At 55.4% G+C, this 27,961-nt stretch overlaps 1 protein-coding gene across 1 annotated transcript; it reads left to right on the forward strand.

The window, feature by feature from the left end:
* Nucleotides 1-273: 273 nt before the first annotated feature.
* Nucleotides 274-27,735, forward strand: PTGIS (prostaglandin I2 synthase). The gene is made up of 10 exons (XM_040981059.1): nucleotides 274-356; nucleotides 7,748-7,871; nucleotides 9,085-9,263; nucleotides 11,991-12,125; nucleotides 13,669-13,820; nucleotides 19,350-19,531; nucleotides 22,037-22,196; nucleotides 23,443-23,624; nucleotides 24,890-25,041; nucleotides 27,355-27,735. Exons 1-10 carry the CDS (start codon nucleotides 280-282, stop codon nucleotides 27,497-27,499), a joined length of 1,488 nt encoding a protein of 495 aa, XP_040836993.1. The 5' UTR covers nucleotides 274-279; the 3' UTR covers nucleotides 27,500-27,735.
* Nucleotides 27,736-27,961: the final 226 nt, after the last annotated feature.

Consider the following 27,961-nt stretch of genomic DNA (forward strand, 5'->3'; position numbering starts at 1 on the left):
CCTTCCCGCCCCTCCCCTGTATTTTCCCTCTCTCCTCTCCTCCCCGGCGCCCCCAGTCCCGCCACGTCCCTCACCTCCCCTCTCCGCCTCTCCTTCTCTGCTCCCCTCGCCCGCCCAGCGGCCCACATTTTCCATCTCCGCCCCGGGGGTGGGGTCCTGCTGGGGGTGGGGGCGAGCCCTGGGGACCTCGGAGGGGCGGGCAGGGGCGGGGCGCGGGCGGGGCGCACGGGGCTACCTGGGGGCCCTCGCGGCGCTGCCGCCGGGAAGTCCACCGCTGCCATGCCCTGGGCGCTGCTCTTCGGCCTGCTGGCCGCGGCGCTGCTGCTGCTACTACTGCTGGGCCACCGGCGCGCGCGGTGAGTGTCCGCCTCGGCGCGGGAGGCCTGGGACCCACCCGGAGGAGGGGGCTGTGCCGAGCTGCCCTGCCAGGGAGACTCAGGGTGGGAAGGAGGGGTGCGGAAAGATAAGGGGACACGGGTCAGTCCCGTAGGGCTGGAACCGTCCGCCGCCACCACACACACACACACACACACACACACACACACCCGCGGGAGGAGAAGAAATTGGGCGGTAAGAGTCTGTGGATGTCAGGAGTGGGTGCAGGGACAGCATGTGGAACCTGCAAGCTTCACGTGGATCCAGTCCTGCCCTGCCTTCTGCAGTCCTATGTGGTGGCTTTGTCCATTACACAGATGGGAGCATCCAGGCCCTGGGAGCCCAAGCTCTTGCACGTGGCTCGCCATGGGGCCCGTTGCGATTTTGGAACAAACTGGCAAACTCTTATGCCTCAGAGAGCACTAGGTCTTTTTCTTCTTATATAAAGATTTTCAAAAACAACCAAACTGTGGGTAGAATAGTGGAATTTGAATTCAAACACCCCTTCGTCCCACTGGCATTAAGAGCCTCTCCTGGCTGGCTCCAGTCCCCTTCCTTTCTTCCCTGGCCTGACTACGGCTCTGCTTGGGTGGAACTTGCCAGATTTTGAAATATATATACTTTGGATTACTTTGGAATTTACAGTAGAGTTGCAAAGTTAGCCCATAGCATTCCTGCGGCACCCTCGCCCACTTCCTGGGTGCGCTGGGCATTAGTCCCCGTCCCGCTGCCCCGCGAGCTGGCTCTCGGAGCACCCATGAATGGGAATTCAAGGGTTTCCCATCAATATCTTCTTTCTGCTTCCCTTGCTTGCTTTTGTTGCTGTGTGTGTTCTGTCTCGGATGTTTTTCAAAGTGCTCCTAGATGTATTTATAGACATGAAACTGTGGGTAACAGAGAGAGGGGGCGCGCACATATTTCGAGGGGGGATGTATCTGGAGACACTGGGAGCCTTTTTGCTTCTAAACACCACGTCAGTTGGGTTTTCGAACAATACGTTCACTGTGTGTCTCCACCACCGCCACCCGCTTTTCGGGTGAAATTTAAAACCAGACATTCCGTCGTCTGCCTGAGAAGGGGGTAACGGCCTCGGGGCCATGTCCCGGGGAGGGACGGGCTGTCTCCCAGGTCTGGACACCATGCAGAGGGGTGTCCAGGCTAGTGGCCGGTTTCCTGCAGGTCTTAGTTCTGATGTCCAGTGACCGAGTTTGCCCTTTTAGTCATCTGGGTGACGCACCACAGCCTCAGTAGATTGTTAAATTTCTCTTTTCCCCTTTCACTTATGTCCCCATCACTGACCTTTCTGCTGTTTCCAGCGTCCCTGCTGTGGCCTACATTGCCCTCGTGGGGCTGGGGTGGCTGCGTGGCCAGTGACTGGACCGTGGGTGGCAGGGGACGGGGGCGCTCTTGCCATGTGGAGACCCCTAGGACAGGTGGAGAAACCGTTTCTGCCTCAGTTGCGTGGTGTTCAAAACGGGGTCCTTGCAGAGTTAATGTTATTTTGGCTCGCTCATGCCATTGACTGGTCTGCTGACCCAGTTCGTCTTTGGGACTGAGTGCCTTAGGAACTCGGCAAGTGAGTATTGGGGATAAGCATGAGAATGGGGTGCCAGAAGCTTGAGGAGGCTCTGTCTACTCAGGAGCACTCCATGGGGCCCCATTATCTCATTTTCTTTCCCCAGCTCAGCTTGAGGGTGGGGGCGGGGTAGTCTCTGGTCACCCTGGCTCCTAAAGGCCAGGCACTGCTCAGTGTCTGTCTGGATTCAAACCCTGGACTTCAAGAACTGGTTTTTCAAGATTTATTTGAAAGACAAATGGTGGGGAGAAAGACATCTTTGATCTGTTAGTTCACTCCCCAAATGATCACCCAGCCAGGTCTGAGCCAGGCCGGAGCTAGAGCCTGGTTCCTTGTGGGCGATGGGACTAAACGACCTACAATATCTCCTGTGGCTTTCCCAGGCATTAGCAGGGAGCTGGCCTGGAAGTGGAGCGGCCAGGACTCGAACTGGTGCCTGACTGGGCTGCTGGCATCACAGGTGGTGGCCCAGCCCGCTTCACCACTACTACAGGCCCCAGGATGAATCCTTAACTCCCAGCAAACAGTGTCCTGACTCTCTCCACGCCTTAGATGAATGCTCTGACCACGCCAAGGCCACAGAACCTGAAATGTTCAATAATAAGAGCTGGAACTGCCAGCTGGAGCCTGTGGAGGAGAGAAAAGCAAATGTCGGCCAGCGAGGCAGGTGCCCGCCGGTGCTACGTACAGGCTGACCACAGATTGGGTCATGACAAGCAAGGCGTTCCACCTCTCGGCTCATTCCTTTCCCTTGACCAAGCCTTGGGGTGACCTCATCGCCCGCCTCGTGTAGCCAAGGCTTGGAAGGGTTTAGTGTCTTGCCCATGGTCCCTCAGGAGTCATATTCACATCTTGCCCACTTGCAAAGTCATGCTTGTCCTTGGAGACAACACTGCTTCTGCCAGCTCGCCATTGTTTTTTTTTTTTTTTTTACCTCCAACACTGAAAATGTGGATTTTTTTTCTTAACTGTGAAAAAGTTTAATTATCAAGAAAAGGATGCAAAAAATAAGGACTCCCGTGCTCCCATACTGTGACTGGACGGTTGTGAATGCAGGTTTTAAAGATGTCTTCTGTCATTGCTGAATATCCTACCTGAGAATAACGATGATGATGATGATGATTATAATAGAGAACCCAAGTTTCTAGGATTCCGGATTCTGGTTACTGCACAACTTGCTCAGTCCAGTTCTGCAGTTGCTTTCTCCTGGGAGAGGGAAGCGGGCTGGGAGTCTGACTTGTGAGCTGCTGGGGCTAGTGCTTGGCCACGAGGGAGTCAGAAGCATCCTTCTTGCTTGCTGGGCCTTGCGTTTCCCCACCTAGGCCTGGAGCTGGCCTCTCCAGCCCTCAGCTGCTGAATGCCTTGCTGTTGCGTGGCAGGTGCAGGGGTGCCCTGGTTGAAGGCCCCTTTGCAGGGAGACCAGAATTGGAAGTGATATCAAGTAAGAATGCCTGGGGACTCCAGGGCAGTGTTGGCTCTTGTGTGGGATGTGGAATTCTTGGGCACAGGGGGCAGTTATAGATGGCCACCCACAGTGGGATTGCGCCCTGGGGGGGGAGCGTGTTGGGGAAACTAGGGAATCCCACACACAGGAACTGCTGATTTCTCGTGAAGACTCTAACAACCCAGACTCTGGGACAATGCCCTTTCTCCCATCCAAGTACTAACCACCACGTTGCAACTCCACCTCTCGGGCCGACCCTGCTTAGCTTCCGAGATCAGACGAGATCGGGCGCGTTCAAGGTGATATGGTCATAGACGACAATGCCCTTTTTTTTTTTTTTGAAGATTTATTTTTATTATGTTTTTATTGGAAAGGCGGATATACAGAGAGGAGAGACAGAGAGGAAGATCTTCCGTCCGATGATTCACTCCCCAAGTGAGCGCAACGGGCCGATACTATGCTGATCCGAAGCCAGGAGCCTCTTCCGGGTCTCCCACGTGGGTGCAGGGTCCCAAAACTTTGGGCCGTCCTCGACTGCTTTCCCAGGCCACAGGCAGGAAGCTGGAAGGGAAGCGGGGCTGCCGGGATTAGAACCGGTGCCCACATGGGATCCCGGGCGTGCAAGGCGAGGACCATAACCACTGAGCCACTGCGCCGGGCCCGACAGTGCCCTTTCTAAGCCATACTACGGGTCCCCTCTGTCACAGAAAGGGAGCATTGGGCTGGCACCATGGATGAGCAGGTCAGAGGAACACAGCTGCCAGCTGCTGTATGGGTTATAATCTGGGAGACAGATGTGGGAGGCCCTGGGGGAAGGCCGGGGAATGCGCGTTGGGTGGGAACTTAGGCTGACCTCGCTCAATGTGGTGGAGTTGCAAGACTGCACAGTCGTCCCTCCCCTGCCACTGACCAGCAGTGCTGAGGGGTGCCACCTCTCTGGGTGGCAGGTGCTGTGGCCTGGAGTCGGCTCCTGTGATCCTCTTCCCGACTCCTGGAAGCGGGTGCTGCTCTCTGAGCTCCGATGGTGGCCTCGGGCTCGTCCCATCTGACCTGGCAGCCTCCAGGAAGGCCCTGCCCTCGGGTTTGCAGAGGACTGGGAGGAAGAACGGCACAGAGCAGGTGGCAGGGCTGGCGGTGAGGTCTGAGCATAGCAAGTAGGTGCTTTTCAAAGAGGACTCCAGGCCCTGGGATTGAACTCCAGGGGGAGAGTTGAAACAGATGTCTGAGCGTGCCTGGGTCAAGTCCGACGTCTCTCCACCCTAAGCTGGCAGGGCCCCAAGAAGTGAGAGTGTCGGCCGGAGACCGCAGACCCTGAAATAGCCTTCTCCGGGCCTGCTAGCCGCCACGCAGTCACCCTGGAATGTGGCCTGGACCTGGGCTGAGGGGGTGGAGGGAGTCACCAGCCCCATTAGGGTAAGGGTGGGAGTATAGGGGGACAGGCTCCTGGCTCCCAGTTTCCTGCCTTTGTTGGCATCTCCTCAGGATTTAGCCAGGGAAAGAGAAAGCTGCCAGAAATAACATGGGCTCCTGGGGATAAAGGGCAGGAAAAAGAAAGCCTCTCCTGCCCCGGAAAAGTTGCAAGGAAGTTGCTTTATGTTGCACAGGCTGGCACCAAGGGAGCAGGAGGCACAGTGACGGGGGAGCTGGGGAAAGAGAAGTCCGTGCTGGTTGAGGAGCCAAAGCCCCCCAAGTTCGGAAGGGGGAGTTGGGTGCCACGCCTGGTCAGTGTGGGGTGGTCAGTGTGGGCCTCTGCTTCCTCCACAGTGGCACTCTGGGTGGTCAGCATGGTCTCTTTGTCAAGTCCCCTCCATCGTGCTTGGCACAAAAACGCTCGCTTTGGCCTTCAGATCCTCGTAGCCCACGGGGTTACGTCTAACATTGTCACTCACCCCTGAACCCCACATTCTCCACTCAGGCTGTCTTGAAATCCTCCCCAAATATATCGGTGCCCAAGGGCCTTGGCACTTGCTGTCCCCACTGTCCATCATGTCCTCACTCTTCCCAGAATGCCCTCTTCTCACCCCACAGAGCCCCTCCTTGGCCACCTTCTGTAAATTAGCCCCCACACTGTCTTACCTCTCCCTTCTTTTTTATTCAATGAGATAGAATTTACATGTCTAATAGGTCACTCTACTGGGGCTTTGTGGTGTGGTGGGTTAAGCTGCTGCTTGCAATGTCAGCACTGAAAATGGTAGTTGGTTCATGTCCTGGCTGTTTCACTTCTGATCCAGTTCCCTGCTTAGGGCCTAGGAAAACAAATGGAAGATGGCCCAAGTGCTTGTGCCTCTGGCATCCACATGGGAGACCTGGATGGAGTGCCAGGTCTCTTGGCCTAACCCTCACCCTATTGCAGGCATTTAAGCCGTGCAACAGCGGCTGGGAGGAACTCTCTCCTCACTCTGTAACTTTGCCTTTCAAATAAATATTGAACAAAAATGCTCTTTTGAAAGCGCGCGATGCTGTGGTTTTCAGCATATTCACAGGGTTGTGTAAACATCAGGTCGCTCTCATTCCACAATGTTTTTTCATCACTCCTGAAAGAAGCCGTTCCCCAAGAGCAGTCCCTCTCTGTCGCCTCTCCTCCTGTCCCTGCAGGCCTGTGCCACTGTCCCGTGTCTGTGCTGCTGTCTGCTCTGGAGAAAGGCCACACACGTGGGCAGCCCTTGTGTCTGGCTCCTGCGTCGGGCGGTTTGTATGACTCAGCCCTTGTTTCTCTGGGTGAGCGAGCAGCACGCAGCGGTGTGGGGTGTGCACCCGTGGCCCTGAGGTCGGGCGTGGCTGTGTCCGTGTCCAGCTCCTCCGCATGCTGCCGCAGTGTGAGCAGTGCTGTGTGCAAGGACTTGTGTTTGCCGTCCTTTTGCTCGGGGAGGCAGGGGTTACAGGTAGGGATCCAGGCTTAGAGGAGCAGCCGCTCTGGCTCCCGGGCAGCCACACTGTCCCACAGACCCCCCAGCGGTGTCCAGGGTTCTGGGGGCTCCACATCCTGGCCATCACGCTCTTCTTTCCTCAGCACTTTCACTTCTCGTGGTCACCCTCGCGGAGCAAGCGGCGCCTCACTGTGGTTTGAGTTCGCATTTCCCCAGCGGCTGGAACCTCTTCGCATTGGCCGTTTGTGAATCTGCTTTGGAGAGTGTTCAAATCTGTATATTTTTAACTTGGGATGTTTATCTTTTTGAGGTTGAGTTTCCATGTTTTCTTATGGTGGTTTTCACTCCCTGGCAGAGTTTTGTTTTTTTTTATATATATAAGATTTATTTTATTTATTTGAAAGGCAAAGATACAAAGAAAGATATCTTCTATCCACTGGTTCACTCCCAAATGGCCACAATGGCTGGGGCAGGGCCAGGTGGAAGCCAGGAGCCAGAAGCGTCTTCCGTGTCTCCCACATGGGTTCAGGAGCCCAGGGACTTGGAACATTGTTTGCTACCTGCTCAGGCACATCAACGGGGGGTTGGTGGGCGGTGAAGCAGCCGGGACTTGAACCAGAGTCTAGCTGGAATGCCGGCACTGTCAATGATGGCTTTACTCATTATGCCACAACACTGGCACCTTTTCTTTTGCTTTTGTTTGCTTGTTTGCTCCCTTCCCTCTTCCCCGTTCCCGGGGCAGGTCGGTGGTGACCTAGTTCGTAGTGAGAAGCCCTGTGATGACTCACTGACTCAGTCATTCGGCAGATGCCCGAGGCTCTGACAGCTCACAACAGTAACATGGGTCTCGGGTGGGTGTTGGGTGTAATGGCTTACTACACCACTGGGCACCCCTGCTTCCTGTAATGCAAGACTGGTTCATGCCCCCATCCTGGCTGCTGATCCAGCTTCCTATAGTGCATACCCTGGGAAGAGCAGGTGCTGGCTCTGCAGCAGAGACCCACCACCCCAAGTGGGAGCCCTTGGTTTCTGGCTTAGCCTGGCCCAGTCCTGGCTGATGGGGGCATTTGGCGAGTGAACCAGCAGATGAAAGATCCCTCCTTGTATGACTCTGCATTTCAAATAAGATGAAAATAAATAATTAAAAAAAAACCCAAGGGTTTTACCTTGGGGTTTTACCTTGGGGTTTAGGGTCCCCTGGGAATGCATATTACAAGGCCTGCTTTGTGGTCCTTGAACAGCCCCTCCCTCACACAGCGGGTGGGGTGGGATGAGGCTTGGCCTGGGGTGGCGTCCGGTATAAACGTGCTCAAGTTGGCGCATTTTGTGACTCTTGTTGCTGTGAAACAAGGCACCGCGTACTGAGCCTCTTCAGCAAACGCTCCTGAGATGCCATCCCTGCTCCCGCTGCCCAGATGCCCCCTCCCGCCGTGCCCTCCCCTTCCTTGCTTGATCAAGTAGTGACCCCCACTGTGGCTTCCGCAGGCGACCTGGTGAGCCCCCTCTGGATACCGGCACCATTCCTTGGCTGGGTCATGCCTTGGAGTTCGGGAAGGATGCCGCCGGCTTCCTGGCACGGATGAAGGAGAAGCATGGGGACATCTTTACTGTACGTACCGCGTGTGCCCCCTCGTTGGGAGGGAAAGGAGTAGTTGGGCGCACAGCGGAGGTGCACTGAGGCCTTGCGCAGCCGCCTGGGCACCAGCCTGCCCGCCCTCCCTCCGTCCCCTGCTCTAGCCAACTTGCTGTCTCTACACACTGCACCTCCAGTGCTTCCCGGTGTCTGTCCCCTGCACACTCCTCTGTCCTCTTCATGACTTCAAGCTATGCCTGCTTCAGTGTCTGTCTGGGACTTAGACATCCAATCAGTGCATCTCCATCCAGCTGTTCAACTCCTGTCTGTCCCACAACCACCTGTCCATCTAACCTCCACTCTGGCCCTTTCACAGCATCTGCCCAGCATCCTTCCTTCCTTCATTCATTGCAGGTCCATCACACCTCCATCCACCATCTCCCTGGACTCTGGTCCAGCAGCTCTCTATTCATCCAATATCCTCTGTCCACCATGCACCCAGTACCCATCCAGTTGGATGCACCCGTGTATCTGTTACTCAGTCTCTGATGTCTGTCCACTCTGTCCCTACATCCCCCCAATGTCCACTGAAACAACTCTCACCCCTTCCTCCATTTCCCAAGCCTCTGACTTCCATCCATCCTTCAGATGGTTCGACAAGGATGACGTAGTACCTGTCATCCATGTCCTGAACACTCATTCATACATTCAGTTCCTAACCAAGTTGTAGTTACCCACTCACCCACCTTCCATTCAAGATAGATTCATTGATCCATCTTTCCACTCCCCCATTCGTCATTGTACCCACAGGGTTTACTGAGAAGCCAGTCAGCTCGTCTCCTCTCCTCTCCCCTTCCCACCCCTCTGTTCTCCTCTCTGCTCTCCTTTCTCTCCCCTCCCCTCTCCTCTCATTTCCTTCTTTCTGTCACTTCCATCCATCCTTCCATCTATCTGTCTGTCTATCCATCCAAGACAACCAAGGTGGCCGCCTGAAAGGGAGTGTTTGGTAAAGCACTGAGACCCGGTGCCAGCTGCTTTGCCACTCACTTCTCAGCTTGGGGGTCTTCTCTGAGTCTCACATTTTTAGCTATAAGTGGGCAAGTGATGGTCCTTACCCTGCAGGGTGGTGGAGAGGGGAAGCTAAGGCCGTGCTGTCTGTTCTGTGTCTGGCCCGTGGGGAGCATGACCAGTGAAAGTGGCTGTTGCTCACAGTGACACCCCTCCCTCTGGCACTGTTGGCTCTCCGCAGGTGCTGGTGGGAGGCAGGTATGTCACCGTCCTTCTGGACCCGCACTCCTACGACACGGTGGTGTGGGAGCCTCGCACCAGGCTGGACTTCCACGCCTACGCCACCTTCCTCATGGAGAGGATTTTTGATGTGCAGCTGCCCCATTACAACCCCAGTGATGAGAAGGCCAGGATGAAACCGTGAGTGCTGGGGGACGGTGCCTGCTTCTGTCCGGGTGGGCCAAGTCCTGAGGGGTTCTCTTGTACCCAGTGCAGGTGTCCAGTAGGAACACTCTGTCTGTTAAAATAAAAACAGACCAACCCAACGCCCCAAGAATACTTTGATCCCTGTAGCTCATCCTTGCAGGAGGCACCCCTGATTTTAGCGTGAGCAGTTAGATGAAGCCAGACCCAGGTTCAAATCCTGGCTGTACCACTTGGCAGTCACTTTCCACCCCCGGAGTCTGTTTCCTTACCTGCTGAATGAAGGCAAATAGGTAGGAATGACTTTCTGAGTCCTTTCTCGAGGTCCAGAATCACACAGTAGCTCGTATTGGCCTTCCCAGCTCAGGAGGCTGTGTGATGTGCAGCCCCATTACACACATGAGGACGGGGGTTCAGAGACGTGACTGCTCTCCGACACCCACTGAGCAAGGACGGAGCAATTGGATCGCCTAGATGACTTGCGAGGGGCCGGCATTTGGTGCAGCACTCAGGAGACTCCAGGGCACCGCGTCCTGTGTCAGAGCACCTGGGTTCCAGCCCCAGCTCTGCTTCCAGTGCCAGCTTCCTGCTGATGTGCATCCCGCAAGGCAGCAGGTGATGGCACAGATACGTGGGTCCCTGCCACCCATGAGGGAAGCCTGGACGGAATTCTGTGGTCTTGGCCTCAGCCTCGTCCGACTGCTGCAGACACCTGGGGAGTGAACCAGGGGATGGGAGATCTCTGTCTGGCTCTCTTTTGAATTTTCAAATACGTTAATTCAATGGATATTGTTTAAGGTGATTTTTAAAAGGAGGAGACATTCGCTCTGCATTCATTCAGCTGACATCTGAGGGCTTCTGTACCTTGTCACTGTCCTGGATACAGGGGCAACCTGGTGATGACCACCTCGCCCCTCCCCCACCCATGCCTACCACAGGCAGGTGTTTGAAAGCATACTTGCTTTCACTTCCTAAGATTTATTTATTTATTTTAAAGTTAGAGAAAAAGATCTTCTATCTGCTGGTTCACTTCCCACATGGCCACAATGGCCAAGGTAAAGCCAGGAGCCCAAAACTCCCTCTAGGTCTCCCACAGGAGTGTCAGGGGCCAAGGATGTGGGGACTTTTTCTACTGCTTTCCCAGATGCATCAGCAAGGAGCTGGACTGGAAGCGGAGCAGCTGGGACTTGAACCTGTGGTCCAGTGGGGAGTGTTGACATTACAGGTGCCAGCTCACTCCTCTCTACCAACATGTTGGTCCTCACAGGGGCGTGTACATGCCTGTGCATCAACCTCGAGTTGGGAATTTCTGTTCTTATTCTAAAGATGAAGAACATGAAGGGACTTGCCTGAGATCTACTGCTAATAAGTGACGGGGCTGGGATTTGAACCTGGGCCTGCAGACCCCCTCGTCCTTTCTCTTCTGCCCGAGCTATGGGACCAGTCAGAGCCCACAGAGCTCACAGGTCCAGGTGATCTTCAGCGATCTGTGTGCAGGAAGAACCCGGGGAGTTAGGAAGAGCATCGAGAAATTTCTCTGTGGCAGGACAATGGAAGCCAAGGTGCCAGGCGCACGTGGAGAGCACTCAGATGAGTTGACCTTGGCCCGTGGGACAATGGCCAGCAGTCTCTGAGCCTGGGTGTCCTGTCTTCTCCTGTCCCAGGCTGGCTCCCTGGAGACCCTTTAACAACAGGAGTCCATAGTTCATGGCTTCCTTTCCCCCCACCCCCTGGGAGGACTCTGGTGTCCTCAGTGTTGGCTCCAAGAATGTCTAGAATTCTTCACAAGCTCGTGTGAGGGCTCTCAGACATGGCCTCCACCTTTGTTGAGGGCCGTTGTCTCCACTGAGGACTGGTGTTTGGAGTGGAGTAAGCGGAGCAGCTGGGTCAGGGTCAGGCCCAGGGCCCGCACCTGTCTGTGGAGCACTTGCAATGTGCCAAGCCCTTCACATCACATGAGTTCACGTGGATCGTGCCTCTTATTTATTTGCCAGTGGTCAACATGAACGTCCAAAAGCTACTATTTCCTGGGAATTCTCGTATCTCCTCTGAGGGATTTCCCAGGTGAATTATCCAAGCATCCCAGGCTAACTCAAGAATTCCTTCTCCCAGTCAGCAGGTGGTGAAAGCGCTGGAACTCGCCACTGTTCTTGCTGTGGCCACCAGGTGGCACTGCTAACCGTTGCCTGTGCTCCACCCTATGATGGTAGGGATGGATCCCTTGCTGCTCTCGCTCCATGCACAAGAGCTGGGAGAGCCTGGGTTCCTCTCTTTCATGTCTCCTAGTCGAGTCCTCAATCCCAGGAGTTCAGCATCAGGAAGGTCTCCCAGCTTTTCACTGCAGGGAGAGAGTTGGCTCCTTCCTTCCCAGGCAGGGCCGAACCATCCCAGTGCAGAGTCAGACCGTGCAGTTGGAAGGATCCATCTCATTGCCCACCGTCCACTTCCAGGCGTGTGGCCTGGAGCAGATCACTTTCCTCTCTGAGCCCAAGTTTGTCCTTTGTAAAATCAGTGTCGTGAGAGCAACAGTTACCCCTTAGATTTATCCGAAGAGGGAATGAGATAATGACACTTAGCATGGCAAACGGTAACTGCCGCCCGTGACTGGCGATGACGGTGCTGAAGGCGTCGGGCCCGGCTGTCAGCAGCTTTGGAGGGGAGGTGCCTGTGATGGGCGGGGAGATGGGGAGACGTGTCGCTCACATTCACGGTTCCCTGTCTTAGGACTCTGCTCCACAGAGACCTGCAGGTTCTCACAGAGGCCATGGACAGCAACCTCCGCACCGTCCTGCTGGGCGACGCAGGTGGCGGCTGGCATCAGGCAGGGCTGCTTGAGTTTGCCTACAGCTCCCTGCTCAGGTGAGCTTGCTGGTTCTGGGCTAGACGCCAGTTGCAGGGCCAGGGCTGCACAGGCTTGGCGGGTGGGGGAGGTGGTCTGGAAGGCTTGGGGCAAAGGCTACAAGGGAGACACTGCGTCTCTGTCGGCACACGCGTCTCCCCTACCCCCGACCCCGTAAGCCGGGACTTGCTAAGGAGACACCAGTGGGCACAGACCTCAGGTCACGTGGAGTGGGAGCAGAGGAAGCAGAGAGCACTGTGTCCCATGGCTTCCCAGCTTTGGGGTTTCACAGACCACACAGACAAGACTCGGGCAGCAGGAGTGACCAACCTAAGACCCTAACCTTGTCAATCTGGACTAGAGATGGGCTGTCCTGCCTCCCATTGTGGGATGCAGCGGGATCGGGCACTCACAAAGCCGCTCCTCCAGGGGGAAACAGAGAGGGACCAATGTGATGGAGGAATCCCTGCAATGGAGCGCCAGCATCCAGGGGCTCGTGGAGCCAGATGGACAAGGGCTCCAGGCTGAAGACTGGGTGTGACTCACTGACCGCTCCCTGAGCTGCTTCTCTCCACACCCATTTGACAGAAGAGAAAACCGAGGCTCAGTAGCACCCAAGTCATTTGCCCTGGGGTCCCTAGCTGGGTTGGCGCAGCGCTGGCTCGAGTCTGCAGCGTCAGCCATGAACCCCTGTGTGTGGAAGTGAGGTCCCTTCCTTTGCTCGCACACTGGAGCGCACAGAGCAGCCAAGGCTGTCACTGGTCCGGTCCTGGAAGGATCTAGAGACATCTCCCAGACTCCCAAGGACTGTGTCCACCTCATGTCCGTGTGCAAAGGCAGAGACATCGGGTGGGAGGCTGAGAGGCAGGGGTGAGACGAGGGTGGAGCATCTGCAGACAGCAGGTGCCTCTGCCGCCCCTCACCCCGCGCAGGCTCCTGGCTGCTTCTGCCCCTCGCGGGGAGTACTGCTCCCTGGCACCCCCGCATCACCCATGTTGCCATTTCCACCCACGCTCCCACCTCGTCCTCTGCAGCTCCTCCTGCCCACGCTGGTTTTCCCTGCGGCGCCGAGCGCCCTCTAGAGGCCACGCGTGCTGCTCACCACGCCCGGGGAGGACGCCTTCCTGGTTGGACTGGGCTGGGCCAGGAGCTGCTCTCAGCTCCCGGTTCCTGCCGGCGTGGAGGCTTAGGCTGCGTGAGGGAGCTCTGGGGGAAAGCAGGGAATAGGAATTGTGGCCTGGAGGGCTCTGAGGTTGGAAGCATAACGCCCACCATTCTCTCCCAAGCTCTGGCTTCCCAGAGTGAGAGTCTAACCAGCCATCCGTGGTCCCCCTGCCGACCACATCCAGCCATCATCCCATGTTCATACCCTGAATGTCCACTGAGGGACAGCGTAGCGATCAGGCGGGCCGCCCTGAGCCACCATCCCCAGAGCAGTCTAGCACCAGCAGAAATAGCAGGTATACTCCAGGTAAACGAATGAAGGAAGAAGCACTTGGGCCACCATGAGGGTTTGGCCGTGAGCGTCCAGGAAGGCCCACGGGCTGCTGTTGCTGTCGCCAGGGCCGGCTACTTGACCCTGTATGGAGTGGAGGCTTCACCACGCACCCAGCAGAGCCAGGCTCAGGATCGCACCCACTCGGCCGAGGTCTTCCACACCTTCCGCCAGCTCGACCTGCTGCTCCCAAAACTGGCTCAAGGCTCCCTGTCGGCAGGTAAGCTCCATGCAGGTCCCGGGGGGTTGTTGGGGCCTCCCCAGACAGGCATCAAACACAACATGGGCAGGAGGACCGTGGGATGCCCTGGGATGTGGTAGGATTCCTGTTGCTGGGAAAATAGGACTTAGACCAGAGCTAGAATTTCTGAGCCAGCACAGAGTAGGGCATAAGAATCATGGGCGTGGGTGAGTGTGCCTTATCATTTTTGCATGTTGTTCGTGCTTATTATAAAACAAGAAAAGAGTTTTCTACTTTCTTCCCCGCCCAGCCAAACATCCTGGTCCACAGAGGTAGCCAGTGTTGTTAGCTTGGGGTAGATCCTGGCAGAGCTTTCTCTAAGCAGGTAACTACGCACGCAGGTGCAGAATTGTCTGTTGTCTTCCTTTTGAATACACAACTTTGCACTAAAAAAACAAACAAAAAAAAAGATTTATTTATTTGAAAGGCAGAGTGACAGAGGAACAGACAGAGAAACCTCCCCCGAGTGGCCACAAGGACTGTGGTTGAGCCCTAGTCAGGAGGCAGGAGCCCAGAACTCCAGCCAGGTCTCCCAAACCGATGGCAGCCACTGTTGCTGTCTTCCAGGCGTATCAGCAGGCAGTTGGATTGCAAGTGTAGCAGCTGGGACTTGAACAGGCGTTCCAGGGGATGCAGGGTCAAGCCCACTGCTCTCCAATGGAGGCAGCGTCCTGCGCTCTCGTGACGTGGAGGTGCCGTGCGCGAAGAAGTGCCCTGTCGTGGGGAGCTCTCACTGAGCATTTCCACATCAGCGTGGAGTAGAATTCTACCCCACCCGCTTTCAGGTCCACAGAGAGGACTTGGTGTTGGTAGGGATTCTGTGTCCCGGCGCCATGGGGTCCTGGGCCTCGGCGTCTGAGACTTCCTGCGGAGAAGGGTCCCCTGGGGGCAGGTAGGGGTCTTGGTTAATAATGTGTGTTCTGAGCCTCACAGGGCCCGTGTGAAATCAAATCTCCCACTTGCTGGGTGTTGTGAGAAAGCTGAGCGGAGCATGTGTGTCGAGGTTGCAAGTTCTTGCAGCAGAGGCTTGCTGAGGGGGAAGGCTTGACTTGGGGGGGTCACTGCTTCCTGCCCCAGCACCTCTCTCTGAAGGGAATGATTAAGGCCGACTCGGGCTCTTGTGGTCTAGAGGCTTGAGGTGGTTTCCTAATTCCACCTCCTCGCATCTGTGTGGTCTGTCTCTGCCTCAGTGATCTCACCTGTAGGATGGGCAGAGTGGTAGGTTCTTCCTCAGAGAGTGACTGTTTGGGCTGAGAGAGCAGAGAACCCTGTTTGCCGAGGGCTGCTGTGTGCCAGACCAGCTTGAGCTCTTTGGAGTTCAGAGTTCAAAGCGCTTCTTTGTCGGCCTCCTTATTCCTGCCTGTATTCACAAGAAGCGCAGGTGAACCTCACTGTGAAAGAAGCAGAATCTTGCCATTATTGTTTCAGAGACGCAAAGTAACAGTATCCGCTCGCCCAAGCCCAGCTCCCCGCTCCTGGAAGGCCATGTTTGCAGCTCACACATGCACAGACCTGTGAGGTACTGGTTTATTCCCCCAAATGGATACAAAAGTGGGAACTGGGTCTTGCCAAAGCCAGGGGCCAGGAGCCAGGAACCCCATCCAGGGGTCCTACATGGGCGGCAGGGTTCCAAGCACTTGGGCCATCTCCTGCTGCCTCCCCAGGTGTGTTTGCTGGAGGGAAACAGAATAATCAGAACTTGAACCAGTGCTCTGATAGGGGATTTTGGCATCACAAGCTGTGGCTTAGCCCACTGACACACAGCACCCCCACCACAGCACCCTAACTCCCCCACAGCACCCCAACACCCCCACAGCACCCCCAACACCCTCACAGCACCCCTGCAGCACCCGCACAGCACCCCAGCACCCCCACAGCACCCCTGCAGCACCCGCACAGCACCCCCAACACACACACACACACACACACACACACACACACACACACAATTTTCTATGTTCTCACAAATAGAAACAAATGCATTGTATATTTGTCTCTGCATGTTTAGGAAGAGATTTTATCTATTATTTGCAACATGGGGATTTTCTAACAGTACCCCGTGGTCCTTGGTTAACATCAAGTCTTTTAGAGGAATTAGCCTGTGCTGTTCAACAAGAGAAATCAATGACAGAGATAAGAATGGGTAAAGAAATGAAACCATCCCTGCTTGCAGATGGTCTGATCCCGGACCTGGCAAACCCTAGAAAATCAATGATAAAAACGACTTAAGCAGTAACAGGGGTCAGGAAGCCTACACTCAGAAGTCAAACCGTTTGTCTTAGACACAAAACAGAAACTTCACAAAATCTCTGTGCATAGGAAGTACCTGCCGTGTCCTCGCGCTGACTGCTTCTCCAGGGACTGTCGGGTTTCCCTCTTGCGCTGTCTTGGGCTCAGAGACCCCTGGGCAGCCTGGGTGTCTGGGTAACTTCCATCATCTTCCTCACCCCCTGGGGTTCCATGTGGGAGGGTTGTGTTTCCCGGTGTGGGCAGCAGGTGGCGGTGTTGAGGAGCGGTGTTTGATTTGGGGCTGGGGCCAGAGGCGTGGGGACAAAGTTGGCCACGTTTATGGGATGAGAGGTTTTCGGATGAGAGGGGGAGGCGGTGAGGCTGTGCAGCCTCTTTCGGCACATCCTTTGTTCCCACCCTTTCATTTCTGGGCCGTTATCCTGCACAGGTGCCTGCACACGTGTGCAGATAGGTTAAGGTCCTTGGTGTCGTGTTGCTCGGAACAGTGACGCTGGAAATGACGTGAATGTCCACCAGGAGGGATTATCAGACGTGTATCCATATAAAGGCAAACTATGCAGCTGGGAGGCAGAATGCAATGTTCTGGATAGGAAGAAATCTGTGCCAAGAGGAGCGCAAGGTGCAGACCCCTCCCCCCGCCCCCAGTGACGTGGTTTTACAGTGAGAGAGAGAGAGAGAGAGAGAGAGAGAGAGAGAGAGAGAGAGAGAGGATTTTGCTTTGGAGAAGATAGGGATAGGGTGGAAATAAATTTACTTTGTACATTATTTCCATTTGAATTACAGGGTTTTTTTTTTTTTTAGCTTTTCTTTTTTTAAATTTAAGAGTCAACAGTTTCCTTTTGTTACCAACCATGTGTATGCATTGTGTCCCCGTGTTTTAAAAAGTAAATGTATTTCAGAAGAAAATTGGCCTTCTGGGACCTTCGACCATTCAGCCCGGTGCTCTCTGCAGAAAGCAGGGAATGTGGTGGGGGAGCAGTTAGAGAGCCCCTGGCAAGTGGGTGGTACTTTCTGGGCATTTTATTTAAATGTTGCTTTGAGGAAGAGGTATTCTTAACTCAAAGAATCATAGCATCTGATAGAAGGCTGCACTGCCTCTTGGAGGGAAAACAGGGGACAGGTGTATGATGCCACTGTTGTCCTTGGCTCTCCCAGAGCACCTGAGTTGGAGTTTGCGTCTCGCTCCCTGGCGCCCTCCTGTGCTCACGGCCATTAAAGATGTTCATGACGGCAGCTGTGTGGTCAGAACGCAGAGAATGACGGTAGAAAGGGAGAAGGGAGGGTGTGTGAGAGAGAGATACAGAGTTCTCCCCAAGTGCCCACCAAGGCCCTGGGCAGGAGCCAGGGGCGGCAGAGGCGCAGCTGAGCCATCATCTGCCATCCCAGTGTCCGCGATGACAGGAAGCTGGAGTCAGGAGCTGGAGCTGGGCGTGGGTCCCAGGCATTCTGATGCAGGACACAGGCATCTTAACTGGTGCTTTACCACTAGTCCAAGTGCCTGTCCCCTGCCTTCCTTAGGAAGATAAGTGCACCCGCCATCTTCTTCCCTTTCGAAGATGCTATGATGTGCAGCCAGAGGAAGAGCCAGGCAGTTGGACCTTCTGGCATACGGGCTTGGAGGTCACTGTCAGGGGGACAGTTTCTCACACGCCAGAACTGCATGGCCGTTCAAGGTGACTCCCTCTCTTGCTGGAGGTGACTCAAGAAAACCATTTTTGTGTGTCTGTGTATCCTTGGAGCATCACCGTGTGGCCTAAAACTGTGTGTAGAAGGACCCATCAGGCAGGGCCGTCAGCTTTCCCTGATCCCCCTAGCAGGCAGCCTTGAGGCCCATCGGTGTCTGCGTGGGGTTCAGTTTTCCCACTGTGTGGGGCTTGTGGAATGTCAGACCTGCTGAACACCAGAGCCGCTCTTGTAAACTGCCCAGTGGTTAGAAATCTCACTTGGATGCCATCCTTAAACATCAGCAGATTCTGGGCCTGGTGCAATGACCCAGGGACTAAATCCTCACCTTGCACGTGCTAGAATCCCAAATGGGTGCCAGTTCATGTCCTGGCTACTCCATTTCCCATCCAGTTCCCTGCCAGTGGTCTGGGACGGCAATAGAGCATGGCCTAAAGCCTTGGGATCCTGTACCTGCATAGGAGTCCTGGAGGAGGCTTCGGGCTTCGGATTGGCTTGGCTCTGGGCTGTAGAGACCCCTTAGAGAGTGAAACAGCGGGTGGAAGGTCTGTCTTTCTTCCTCTCTGTAGATCTGCCAGTTCAATAAAAAATAAATAAATCTTAAAAATCTTAAAAATTAAAAAAAAAAATCTAGGGGACTCTGCTTGTTTTGAAAATGCCAACCCTGACCATGCTGGACCTGCTTCTCCACCGTGCCCAAGCAGCTGCTCTAGGGGCTGAGTTGGGGCCACCAGGACCCTTCAGTTCACCAGGGCCTGCTCCTGGACCTGCCCTCCCTGGAGATGGTGTGAGACCCAGCTGTGTTCTCCCTGGATGCCTGCCTTCCCGCCAGGCTGTTTCTTTTTCTTTGTGCTTATTCATACTTATTTGGAAAGCGGAGAGACGCATCTGCTGGGTCAAGCCCCACGTGTTCATCTGCTAGGTCACGCCCCACATGTCCATTCACTGGGTCACGCCCCATGTGTCCACCATGACTGCGGCTGGACTGCTGACTCAACCTCTTGCTGCCTCCCAGGGTACGTGTCAGTGGGGAGCTGCAATTAGGAGCAAGCAGGGACCCAGGCTCCAGCCACATGGCTATGGGGTGCAGGCTTCCTGAGTGTCAGCTTACCCCCTGCGCCAGACACATGCCCCCATGAAGGACCACTTCCATCGTCTTCCTGTGAGCAGTGCTGCCCTGAGTCTGCCCACCGTGTGGGCTGCTCCTGCTCTGAGTCAGGCGTGGGAAAGGGGCATGCTGCTCCAGCTTCTTTCCCTGCCCAGTCATTGAGGGCATCTTTACTGCACACCTCCTGGGGCCCAGGACTGGAGACAGATGAACAAAACAGACAAGGCTCCAGCTGGCAAGGGACAAGGCCCCGGCTCCTGAGGGTGGCACATCATGAGAAGGCCACCTCTCTAGGACTTCCTGCCGGAGTTTTCAGCCACCCTGGCCTCTTTCGCACAGAAAGCACACATCCTCATGGAGTGATGCTCAAAGAGCTTGTGACTTCCCGAGAGGCCCGGGCCAGGTGGCCACAGATTGGCGGGGGGGAGAAATCTGAAACTCTCCTCTTGTGTGTTTTGTCCATGCAGGGGATAAGGACCTTGCGTGCAGTGTCAAAAGTCGCCTGTGGAAGCTGCTGTCCCCAACCACGCTGGCCACCCGAGCTCAGCGGAGCAGCTGGCTGGAGAGCTACCTGCTGCACCTGCAGGAGATGGGCGTGTCGGACAAGATGCAGGCACGGGCTCTGGTGCTGCAGCTCTGGGCCACACAGGTGGGTGTGGACACGTGTGTGGTGTGTGTGTATGACCAAACACTGCAGGCATATGTGTGAGCTTGTATGTGAGTGAGGGCGGGTGTGGCTGCCGTCTGCCCCAGGAACACATCCATGCAGTGGCCTTTGCTTTTCTTTTGGAAAAATGTATTAGGCTACAGCTGAGTTTCAGCAACAGCTTTGTGAATTCCTCTCTAGGCTTCACCAGGGTCCCCACTGGTGAACACTGGCTGCCGTGTGCCTCGTCCCTGTCCCCCGTGGGCGTGACTGTGCTGGGTAACCGGGAACGCGCTGCCGACAGCCAGGCTCTAGGCTTTGTCTCTTCCGTGGACGTCTCCCAGGAGACCACAGAACAAGAAACAGTGTCAGGATGATTACTGCATGTCAGGACCGTCATCCTGTTTTGTCCCATGTCCCAGGCACCTCCTCTTGTGCCTGTCTTGGCTTAGCGTCTTGTCCAGGGTCATGTATTACATCTGCTAACTCAGCCTTTGTTCTCTAGAGCCTGGCACCATTTCTGTGCCCTTCATGGGTTTTCGCGACCTTGACACTGAGACGTGCAGACTGTGGCTTAGAGGAATCACTGGGATACTGAGGGCTCACTCCCCACCTCCAAGGCCCTGCCTCATGTTGCTCCCCGCTTTGGTCATGGGAGGCAAAGGGGCAGCAGGGAAAGGAACAGGCCTGAGAGATTGGAGGTGCTGATGTGCAGGACAGAAAACGGGGCCTGGGAGCTGGGAGATCCGGGGGGGGGGAGGTCTCCTGGTGGAGGGGGCGGGGAGGCCTCTCGGCTTGGGAACTTGCTGGAGACACGGGGGACAGTGTTCCACTCTGGGGGGTCAGCGGCGCGAAGGCCCAGGGGTGGGGCGTGCCAGGTATTTAGAAATAGCCCAAAGCAGAGCAAAGCTGAAGCATGAGACCACAGGGCCCAGCAGGTCCCCGTCAGCCAGGGCCTGGAGTTTCCTCTGGGCGAAGTGGGAACGCCCGAGGACTGTAAGTAAAAGAGTCAGGGTGGAAGCAGGGTCCCCCATGAGGACGTGGGAGTGGACGTGAGAATCCTCCAGCCTGGGAGTTGAGGTCTGGGAAGGGGCGGAGGTGGCTCTGAGAAGTAGGGAGGAGGTGGGCTGAGGGGCAGAAGGGGGTCCACGCAGGACAGGCTTCCCTCCAGCCCTGAGCGGCCAGGCAGCGGGTGGCCTGCTGTCCTGCTCTGTCCACGTGCATGCCGTCAGCTGTCAGGAGGCGTCCCAGCAGTCACGTTTCTTTCCTCCCTGCCTGTGCCTGCTTTGCCTTCTTCCTGATCACCTCTTCATGGTGCTGGAAAGGTCCGGGGACGGGGGGCATGCAGGGGCTGTGGGTTCCCCTTCCTGTGCACCCCAGCTCAGCTGAATGAGGGGGCGGCAGCAGCGCCAGGCACACACCAGGGTGGAGTTCCGGCTTTGCCGCTGCCTGGCGACCTTGAACCAGTCACCGCTTCTCTTCCCAGGCGTCCATCTCACTCTGTAAAGAGGATGTAGGAAGAACAAGAGCTTTGGCTTTTATTGCAAAATCATTGTAGATAAAGAAATTACAGAGCTAGCCCAGGCAGGTCAGTGCAGGCAGCACTACTTCCTGTGGCCGTCCGTGGGTCCTCTCGTTGGCCATGCTGATGAATGTGGGTCCTGCTTGCAAGTGTTTGTTCTGACCCCTCCCTGCCGGCGCTTTCCTGCCCATGTGCGGTTATGTCGGTTACAGAATGACTGCGTCAGCAACGTTGAATGATGGTGTCATGCTCTAGTGACTCGGGTGGACAGGGCAGTCGCCTCTGGTAGACAAAGGCCTTCTCTCACACCGAAGCTAGTTGCGATTTCCCCGCACGTCTGGACCACTGATGAACGCCGAGCAGCTGAGGCTGAAATGGGTATAGGGATGTTCAGTGAGGGAGCAGGCATTGGAGGCAGAGGCGCCAGGCGCTTCCCTGTTTAATCTGTTAGGAAGTGCAGTATGATCTTTGTCTGAGAAACTGATGGCTCCTGTGGTCATTCGTGGTCTGTACTGCTTTGCCTCACACACACCTTTCGCCCCCCCCCCCCCCACTTATTCGTTGAAGGGGCCAAGAGCATTGTCACATATGAAATTTTGCCTCTTGGACTGTGCTAAGGATGACTGAGCTTGGAAGCAGAGCTGTGGACGATGTGCCAGCCAGCTGTTGTGGCATAACAATCACTCAGCAATACTCGGTGGTGCATGCCAGTTAGCTCTGGTCTCACCCACCGGGCTGTGTGCCCCGAGTCTCGTCTACTTCTTGGGCTCCTGGACAGGGGAAAACCCATGAGCTCTTGTAGGGCCTCGACTGTCCTGCCTCTGTTCTCTTCATCCTGCCTCCCGTTTGTCAGCCAGCTGCTGCTGGCAGGCTTGAGAACCCCCTTCTGCCTCAACCGTGCCCTAGGCTTCAGCCAGGTTTGTGTCCATGGCACAGAGCGCTCCTTTCTGCTCCCTCGTGGCCTGACCGGCTCCTTCCCTTTGCAGGGGAACATGGGACCTGCCGCCTTCTGGCTGCTGCTCTTCCTCCTCAAGAACCCCGAGGCCCTGGCTGCCGTCCGCCGTGAGCTCGAGCGAACCCTGGAGCAGCCAGCCTTGCAGAGGACTGCCCTTCCACAGAAGATTCTAGACAACATGCCTGTGCTTGGTGAGATAGGCTAATCCTCCAAGACAGCCCCCAGGACTGGGCCTTTAGGGGCTCCCCATAGCCCCGCCCCTCACAGGACCCAACTGCCCCTCGCCCCAGCCCTGTCTCACCCCACCTGACTCAGCAACTCCACACCCATGGCCTCTGTCCAGGCTCAAGGTCTCCATAGACTTCTGGTTGCAGGTAACAGAAAAGCCAACTTAAAAACATGCTGAACAGGACAGGAACTTAAAAAATATATGTATTATTAAGATTTATTTTGTATTGGAAAGGCAGATTTACAGAGAGAAGGAAAGACAGAGAAAAACATCTTCCACCCACTGGTTCACTTTCCAAATGGCTGCAAAGGCTGGAGCCAAGGCAATCTGAAGCCAGGAGCTAGGAGCTTTTTCTGGGTCTCCCATGCAGGTGCAGAGACCCAAGGCTTTGGGCCATCCTCTGTTGCTTTTCCAGGCCACTGGCAGGGAGCTGGATGGGAAGTAGAGCAGCCAGAACATGCACTGGCACTCATATGGGATCCTGGCATTTGCAAGTAGAAGATTAGCCAGTTGCGCCATCATGGTGGGTCCAGGACAGGGGACTATTTAGACAGTGTCACTAGGAAGTTCAGGGGTGTTGCCTTTAGGCAGAGGTGGATCTAGCCGCTTGAACAGTGTCACCAAGACTCACATTGGTTCAGCCCCTGTCTCCAGCTGCTAGCAGCTTGCGGCTGACTGCCCTGGACCGCCGAGGAGGACTTGCCTCTCATGCCATTCCCTCACAGAGTCCCAAGGATGCGTCTCATTGGTTCTTCTTGGGTTGCATGCCCCATCCCGAACAAATCCTGGATCTCAGAAGGCTTCTGAGATTGGCCGGGTCAGGGCCCCACCCCAGCAGCTGAGAGTATCAATAGCCCTGATCCCTGGGGGTGGGAGGGCTGGTCCCTCCTGCGGAGGATGGTGGAGCTCCTGTCCCGAAGGGGAGAGTGTGCTGGGCTGGTGGAAATCACTGCTGTTCATGGCCCCACTTCCTCCCCAGGTCCTGATAACTTCTCTGAGTCAGGCCCAGAGCCACTCATGTTGGGGAGTCTTTGATGGACCCCAAAGACCACATCTCATTGCTTTTTCTCCCCTTGTTGTGTGACCATGGGCAAGTCATGCTGCCTCTCTGGGCTGCCTTATCTTCCCTTGTGCAATGAGGGCAGGGGTAGCATCGGAGCAGGTGAGAGGGCTACCCACTGACTCTCTCTTGCTCCTGCCCCGTGCAGACAGTGTACTGAGTGAGAGCCTCAGGCTCACGGCTGCACCCTTCATCACCCGTGAGGTCGTGACGGACATGGCCTTGCCCTTGGCAGATGGGCGGGAATTTGCCCTGCGACGTGGTGACCGCCTCCTTCTCTTTCCCTTCCTGAGCCCCCAGAGGGACCCAGAGATATACCCAGACCCAGAGGTAAGTGTAGGATGTATGGCACATGAGGGGCTGTGAAGGGGGCAGGCATGCCTCTGTCTGCTTGCCATGTGACCACCCAGGCTGTGTCACCTGGTGCCGCCTCCCCGTGTCTGCTGCCTCATCTGTGATATAGGCCTGATGGCCACTCCTGCTGCTTCATAGGGTAGACTGGATGACCAAATGAGAGAAGGTGATGAAAAGGCCTTCCAAGTGCCTGGCAGTGACCATTGATTGTCTTGTACCCAAGGGTTTCAACACTTTGCCCGTTGGATGTTTACCAGATAGTAATCTAGGTCCCATACCACATGCTCATCCAGCCATCATCCATCCACCCATCTACCCCATGTGTTTACCCATCACTGACAGTCAATGCATGCATCTTTCTGTCCATGCATGCATACATCCATTTATTCATCTGTCCTTCAGCTCATCTACCCCTCTACTCCCATGTCCATCCATCCATCTCTCCAGGCATTCATTCATTCATTCATCTATCCATCCATCCATGTACCACTCTATGCATCCATCCACCCATCTCCTCCATCTGTTCATCCATTCATCACTGATACAGTCATTTACCCATATATACATAAATCCACTCATTCATCTATCCATCAGCTCACCACCCACCCACCCATCCATCCATCCTTCCATGCATCCGTCCATCCATCCATCCATCCATCTGCCTACTCCATCCACTCATCCGTCCACCTACCACTAATTGACCCACTGGTCCATTCCTATCTTTTACCATCTTTTCATTCCTAGTCAATCCCTGGGCTCAAACGCAGTGCTAACCTTATCACTCAGCAATCTAACTAAAGGCAATTGGCATTCTCTCTTAAAAAAAAATTGTTGTACATGAACAGAACAATATATACTTACAAAATGGAGGTTAAAAAAGAAACATACATTTAAAAGTTAAAAAAAAAAAAAGTTATGTCCCTTTGTCTCAAAGACAAAGTACCTGAAGAATTCTTGAAGCTTGGTTTAGCGTGTGCCCTTGGAGTTGTCATACCTGGAACACGCTCACACGCAGACAGATCCGTGCAATTTGAGATCAAACAGCATCCAAGGGAACTGCCTGTGTGGCTGCACAGCCAGCCACAGGAGGCCTCTACTTGCCAGAACTCACAGCTCTCGGTTGGCCTTCACGCTTCCTCGGCCTTCCATCAAGCAGATGGGGAGAAGCATCCTCACGTAGTTTCCTCAGGGCCCACTTGTGGTGGGAATGGAGCCCCAAACCAGCCTTCTGACTGTTTTAGGTATTTAAGTATGACCGATTCTTGAACCCTGATGGCTCAGTGAAGAAAGACTTTTACAAGGACGGAAAACGCCTGAAGAACTACAGCCTGCCCTGGGGAGCAGGGCACAACCAGTGCCTGGGACGGACCTTCGCCACTAACAGCATCAAGCAGTACGTGGGGCAGGGGCTGGGTGGGATGTGGGGTCAGGGTGGAGCCTGGGGTGGGGTGGGGTCTAGTGGGCAGGGCTGGGCAGTGAGTGGGGGCCGGCTGACTGCTTCTCCTCCCTGTGGTTGGCATGCCCACCCGAGAACCCGAGCTACACCCTGGAGAGTTTAGGGTTTAGGGTTGAGCCGCCCCGTGGCCAGCTGGGGAGCCTGTCCAGCCCACAGATCTATTTATTTGTGTTTTCTTTCTTTTTTTTTTTTTTTTTTTTTTGCAAAATGTATGCCAACCTAAAAACTGCAAGAGCTCACATAAAAGCCAGATTGCTGGTTTCATGTGAAATGATCTGATCTGGCAGTGGGTCGTTCCCACCCAAATGTGGACGCGTGTTCAGCTAACCATAGCATCCACCTGCAGCTACTGCTGGGTGCGCAGAGCTGCTTGGCTCTGGTCAGCCTGTGGGGGCTGGGAACCTCAAGCATCCTCTTCCTAGGCCCCCAGAGCCTTCATCCCCAGGGTCACAGACAGATTGGACTGGACGTTCTGCCATGTGCCTTGTCCCCTCTAGCCTGGGTTTGCTGTCAGCTGTGGCAACAAGATATGGGTTTTAATCACATCCCAGGGGTGTCAGGACAAGATGAATCTTACTTAACCTACTGCCCAGCTCCCAGTAGACATCTGATGCACGCGACATATTATTATGAACATGCAACTGTGATGCTAAGCAGATAGGCATATTCACCTTCAGGCTTCAGTTTTCTCAGTTGGAAAATGGACATCATCATGTAATTGGGTCTACTGCAACACCTAACACTGATCCTGCATGACAGCATGCAGTCTGCATCCTGAGGTTATGGAAGCGAGGAAGCTGGACTTGACATTCAGAAGCCAGGGCCCTCTGCCCACAGGTTAACTGGCTCAGAAGCAGTGAGGCCGGCTGCAGAGCGGTGTGGGATGTACGCCTGGACAGGTCATGGGCTTCGGCACTGCTGGGCTGCCCCATGGGGAGCTGTGTGTTCTCTCTGGCTGCTGTAGTGCCATCTCGTATGGGAGCTACCATGAAGCTCCTGCTGGGCGCCAGTCCTGCCATGCTACATCATTAGCATTGGCATGGAGTCAAGTGTTCGGACAATCACTGTAGCTCTGGCTGACTGTTGCTCCCACGCCTACATGGCTTTGGACAGATGGAAAGCAAGTGTGGATCCTAAGCTTTGCGTCCAGCATAGCAGGTTTCAATCCATTACAGAATCTCCCCCAATCCGTAGCATCCAGACTTGGTCAGTGTCTGCCTGAAATTGGACCTGGACATGCCAGGTCATGGACCACGGTCATGCACCTGGTACCTGGAGGTACAGGATTCACATCCAGGTGTGGGCTCCGAGACTCACACATGACACACACTCCTGTGGTGCCTTCAAACCCCAGATCTGGGAAGGACTCTTCCTCTGCCCTCTGAGAGTAGTTGGTAAGCCAAGTCCCAGGGTTGGGGAAGGAGCTCAATGAAGGCCACAAGCCCCTAAGTGCCTGGCTCCCTTGTCCAGAGGCAGGTGCCCTCTGTGCCTGCTTCCTGCATGAGTGAAGGATACCCGCCTGTGTTCAGTCCTCATTAGGCCTTGAGTCAGGTGGATGGGTGGGACACGGTGGCAGGGTGCGAGTGCTCTCGTAGAAGCACTGTAGAAGCAATGGCAGGGGCAGGAGAGAGACCATGCAGGGAGCTGGCCCCATGGCATGATGACAGCGTTCCTGCAGGTGGCAGTAGAGCACATTTGTCTTATTGAAGGCCGGTGTGTGGTGCAGCGTTCTCACCAATGTCAGGGAAGATCTGGAGAAACCCAGGGCCTGCTGCTGACCCCACGAAGACACCCAAAGGCTTCCAGGAGCTCACGGAAGCAGGAGGGGGGAAGGGCCTGAGTGTGGGCTTGAGGGCTCAGAAGAGTTGCAAGTGAACTGTGCTCAGCCCGGCTGCTTTAAGAGCCCAGGCTAGGGCAGCTGCGGTTGAGCTGCCTTCCACACCCCATTGTCTGTGGGACTGGGGGCTCCTCCCTTCCCACAGAGCCTGTGGGACCAGGTTCCATGGCTTCTCAATGTGAAGTCTGCATGGCTGCCAGTCAGAGGGGTCCCACCCATGTGTAGCAGTGACACCTACCACAGCCCCTGAGCCTGAATTTACCCAGCGCTGCCTGACCTCAATGAGTCCAGCAAACATGGAAGGGAGCAGAGCAAAGGCACCCAGTTACTCCCAGGGGTGCCGGCCCCCCTTATTCCAGACGGATGCCCTCCCCCACTCCATCTACGCCACCAATGCCACCATCTCTTTGCAGATTTGTGTCCCTGGTGCTGCTGCACTTTGACCTGGAGCTTCTCGACACCGATGTGGAGGTGCCCGAGTTTGACCTTAGCAGGTATGGCTTCGGCCTGCTGCAGCCAGAACATGAGGTCCCCGTGCGCTACCGCCTCCGGCCCTGAGATATGCCTGCGGTCATCTGCTGCGGGGCTGCTCCATCTCCCACCTTGCTGGCTGCCCTGGACGCAGGTGCCGCCCACCGTTTTTCCCTGCTTTTCTCTGAAGAAGCAGAACCCAGGGGAGGGGAAAGAGAGGACGCTGAGAAAAGATGATTGCAGGAAACGTGTGTGCAGCCTTGAGGACTTGGTGTTGCACCTGTACACCCAGGTCGGGCGTCTTCTGCCACCAGCATCCTCCTCTCACTGATGAGAACCACACAAGCAGATGGAAGTCCTCACTGCCAGGCCCTCAACATCCCTGACAACTGTGTGGTGCCATCCTCGGCCCTTCAGGCAGCCGTTGGCCATGAAGAGGCCAGTCGAAACTCGGCAGCATGTTCCTGACCATGGCACTCCCTCCAAACAGCTGCTTTCCCAGGCGTCCCATTCGCCAGATGCCGCCCTCATCTTCCCTTCCCACGAGTG

The sequence above is a fragment of the Ochotona curzoniae genome, unplaced genomic scaffold (genome assembly GCF_017591425.1).
Source record: "Ochotona curzoniae isolate NIBS_2020 unplaced genomic scaffold, NIBS_Ocur_1.0 contig_3520, whole genome shotgun sequence".
NCBI lineage: Eukaryota > Metazoa > Chordata > Mammalia > Lagomorpha > Ochotonidae > Ochotona > Ochotona curzoniae.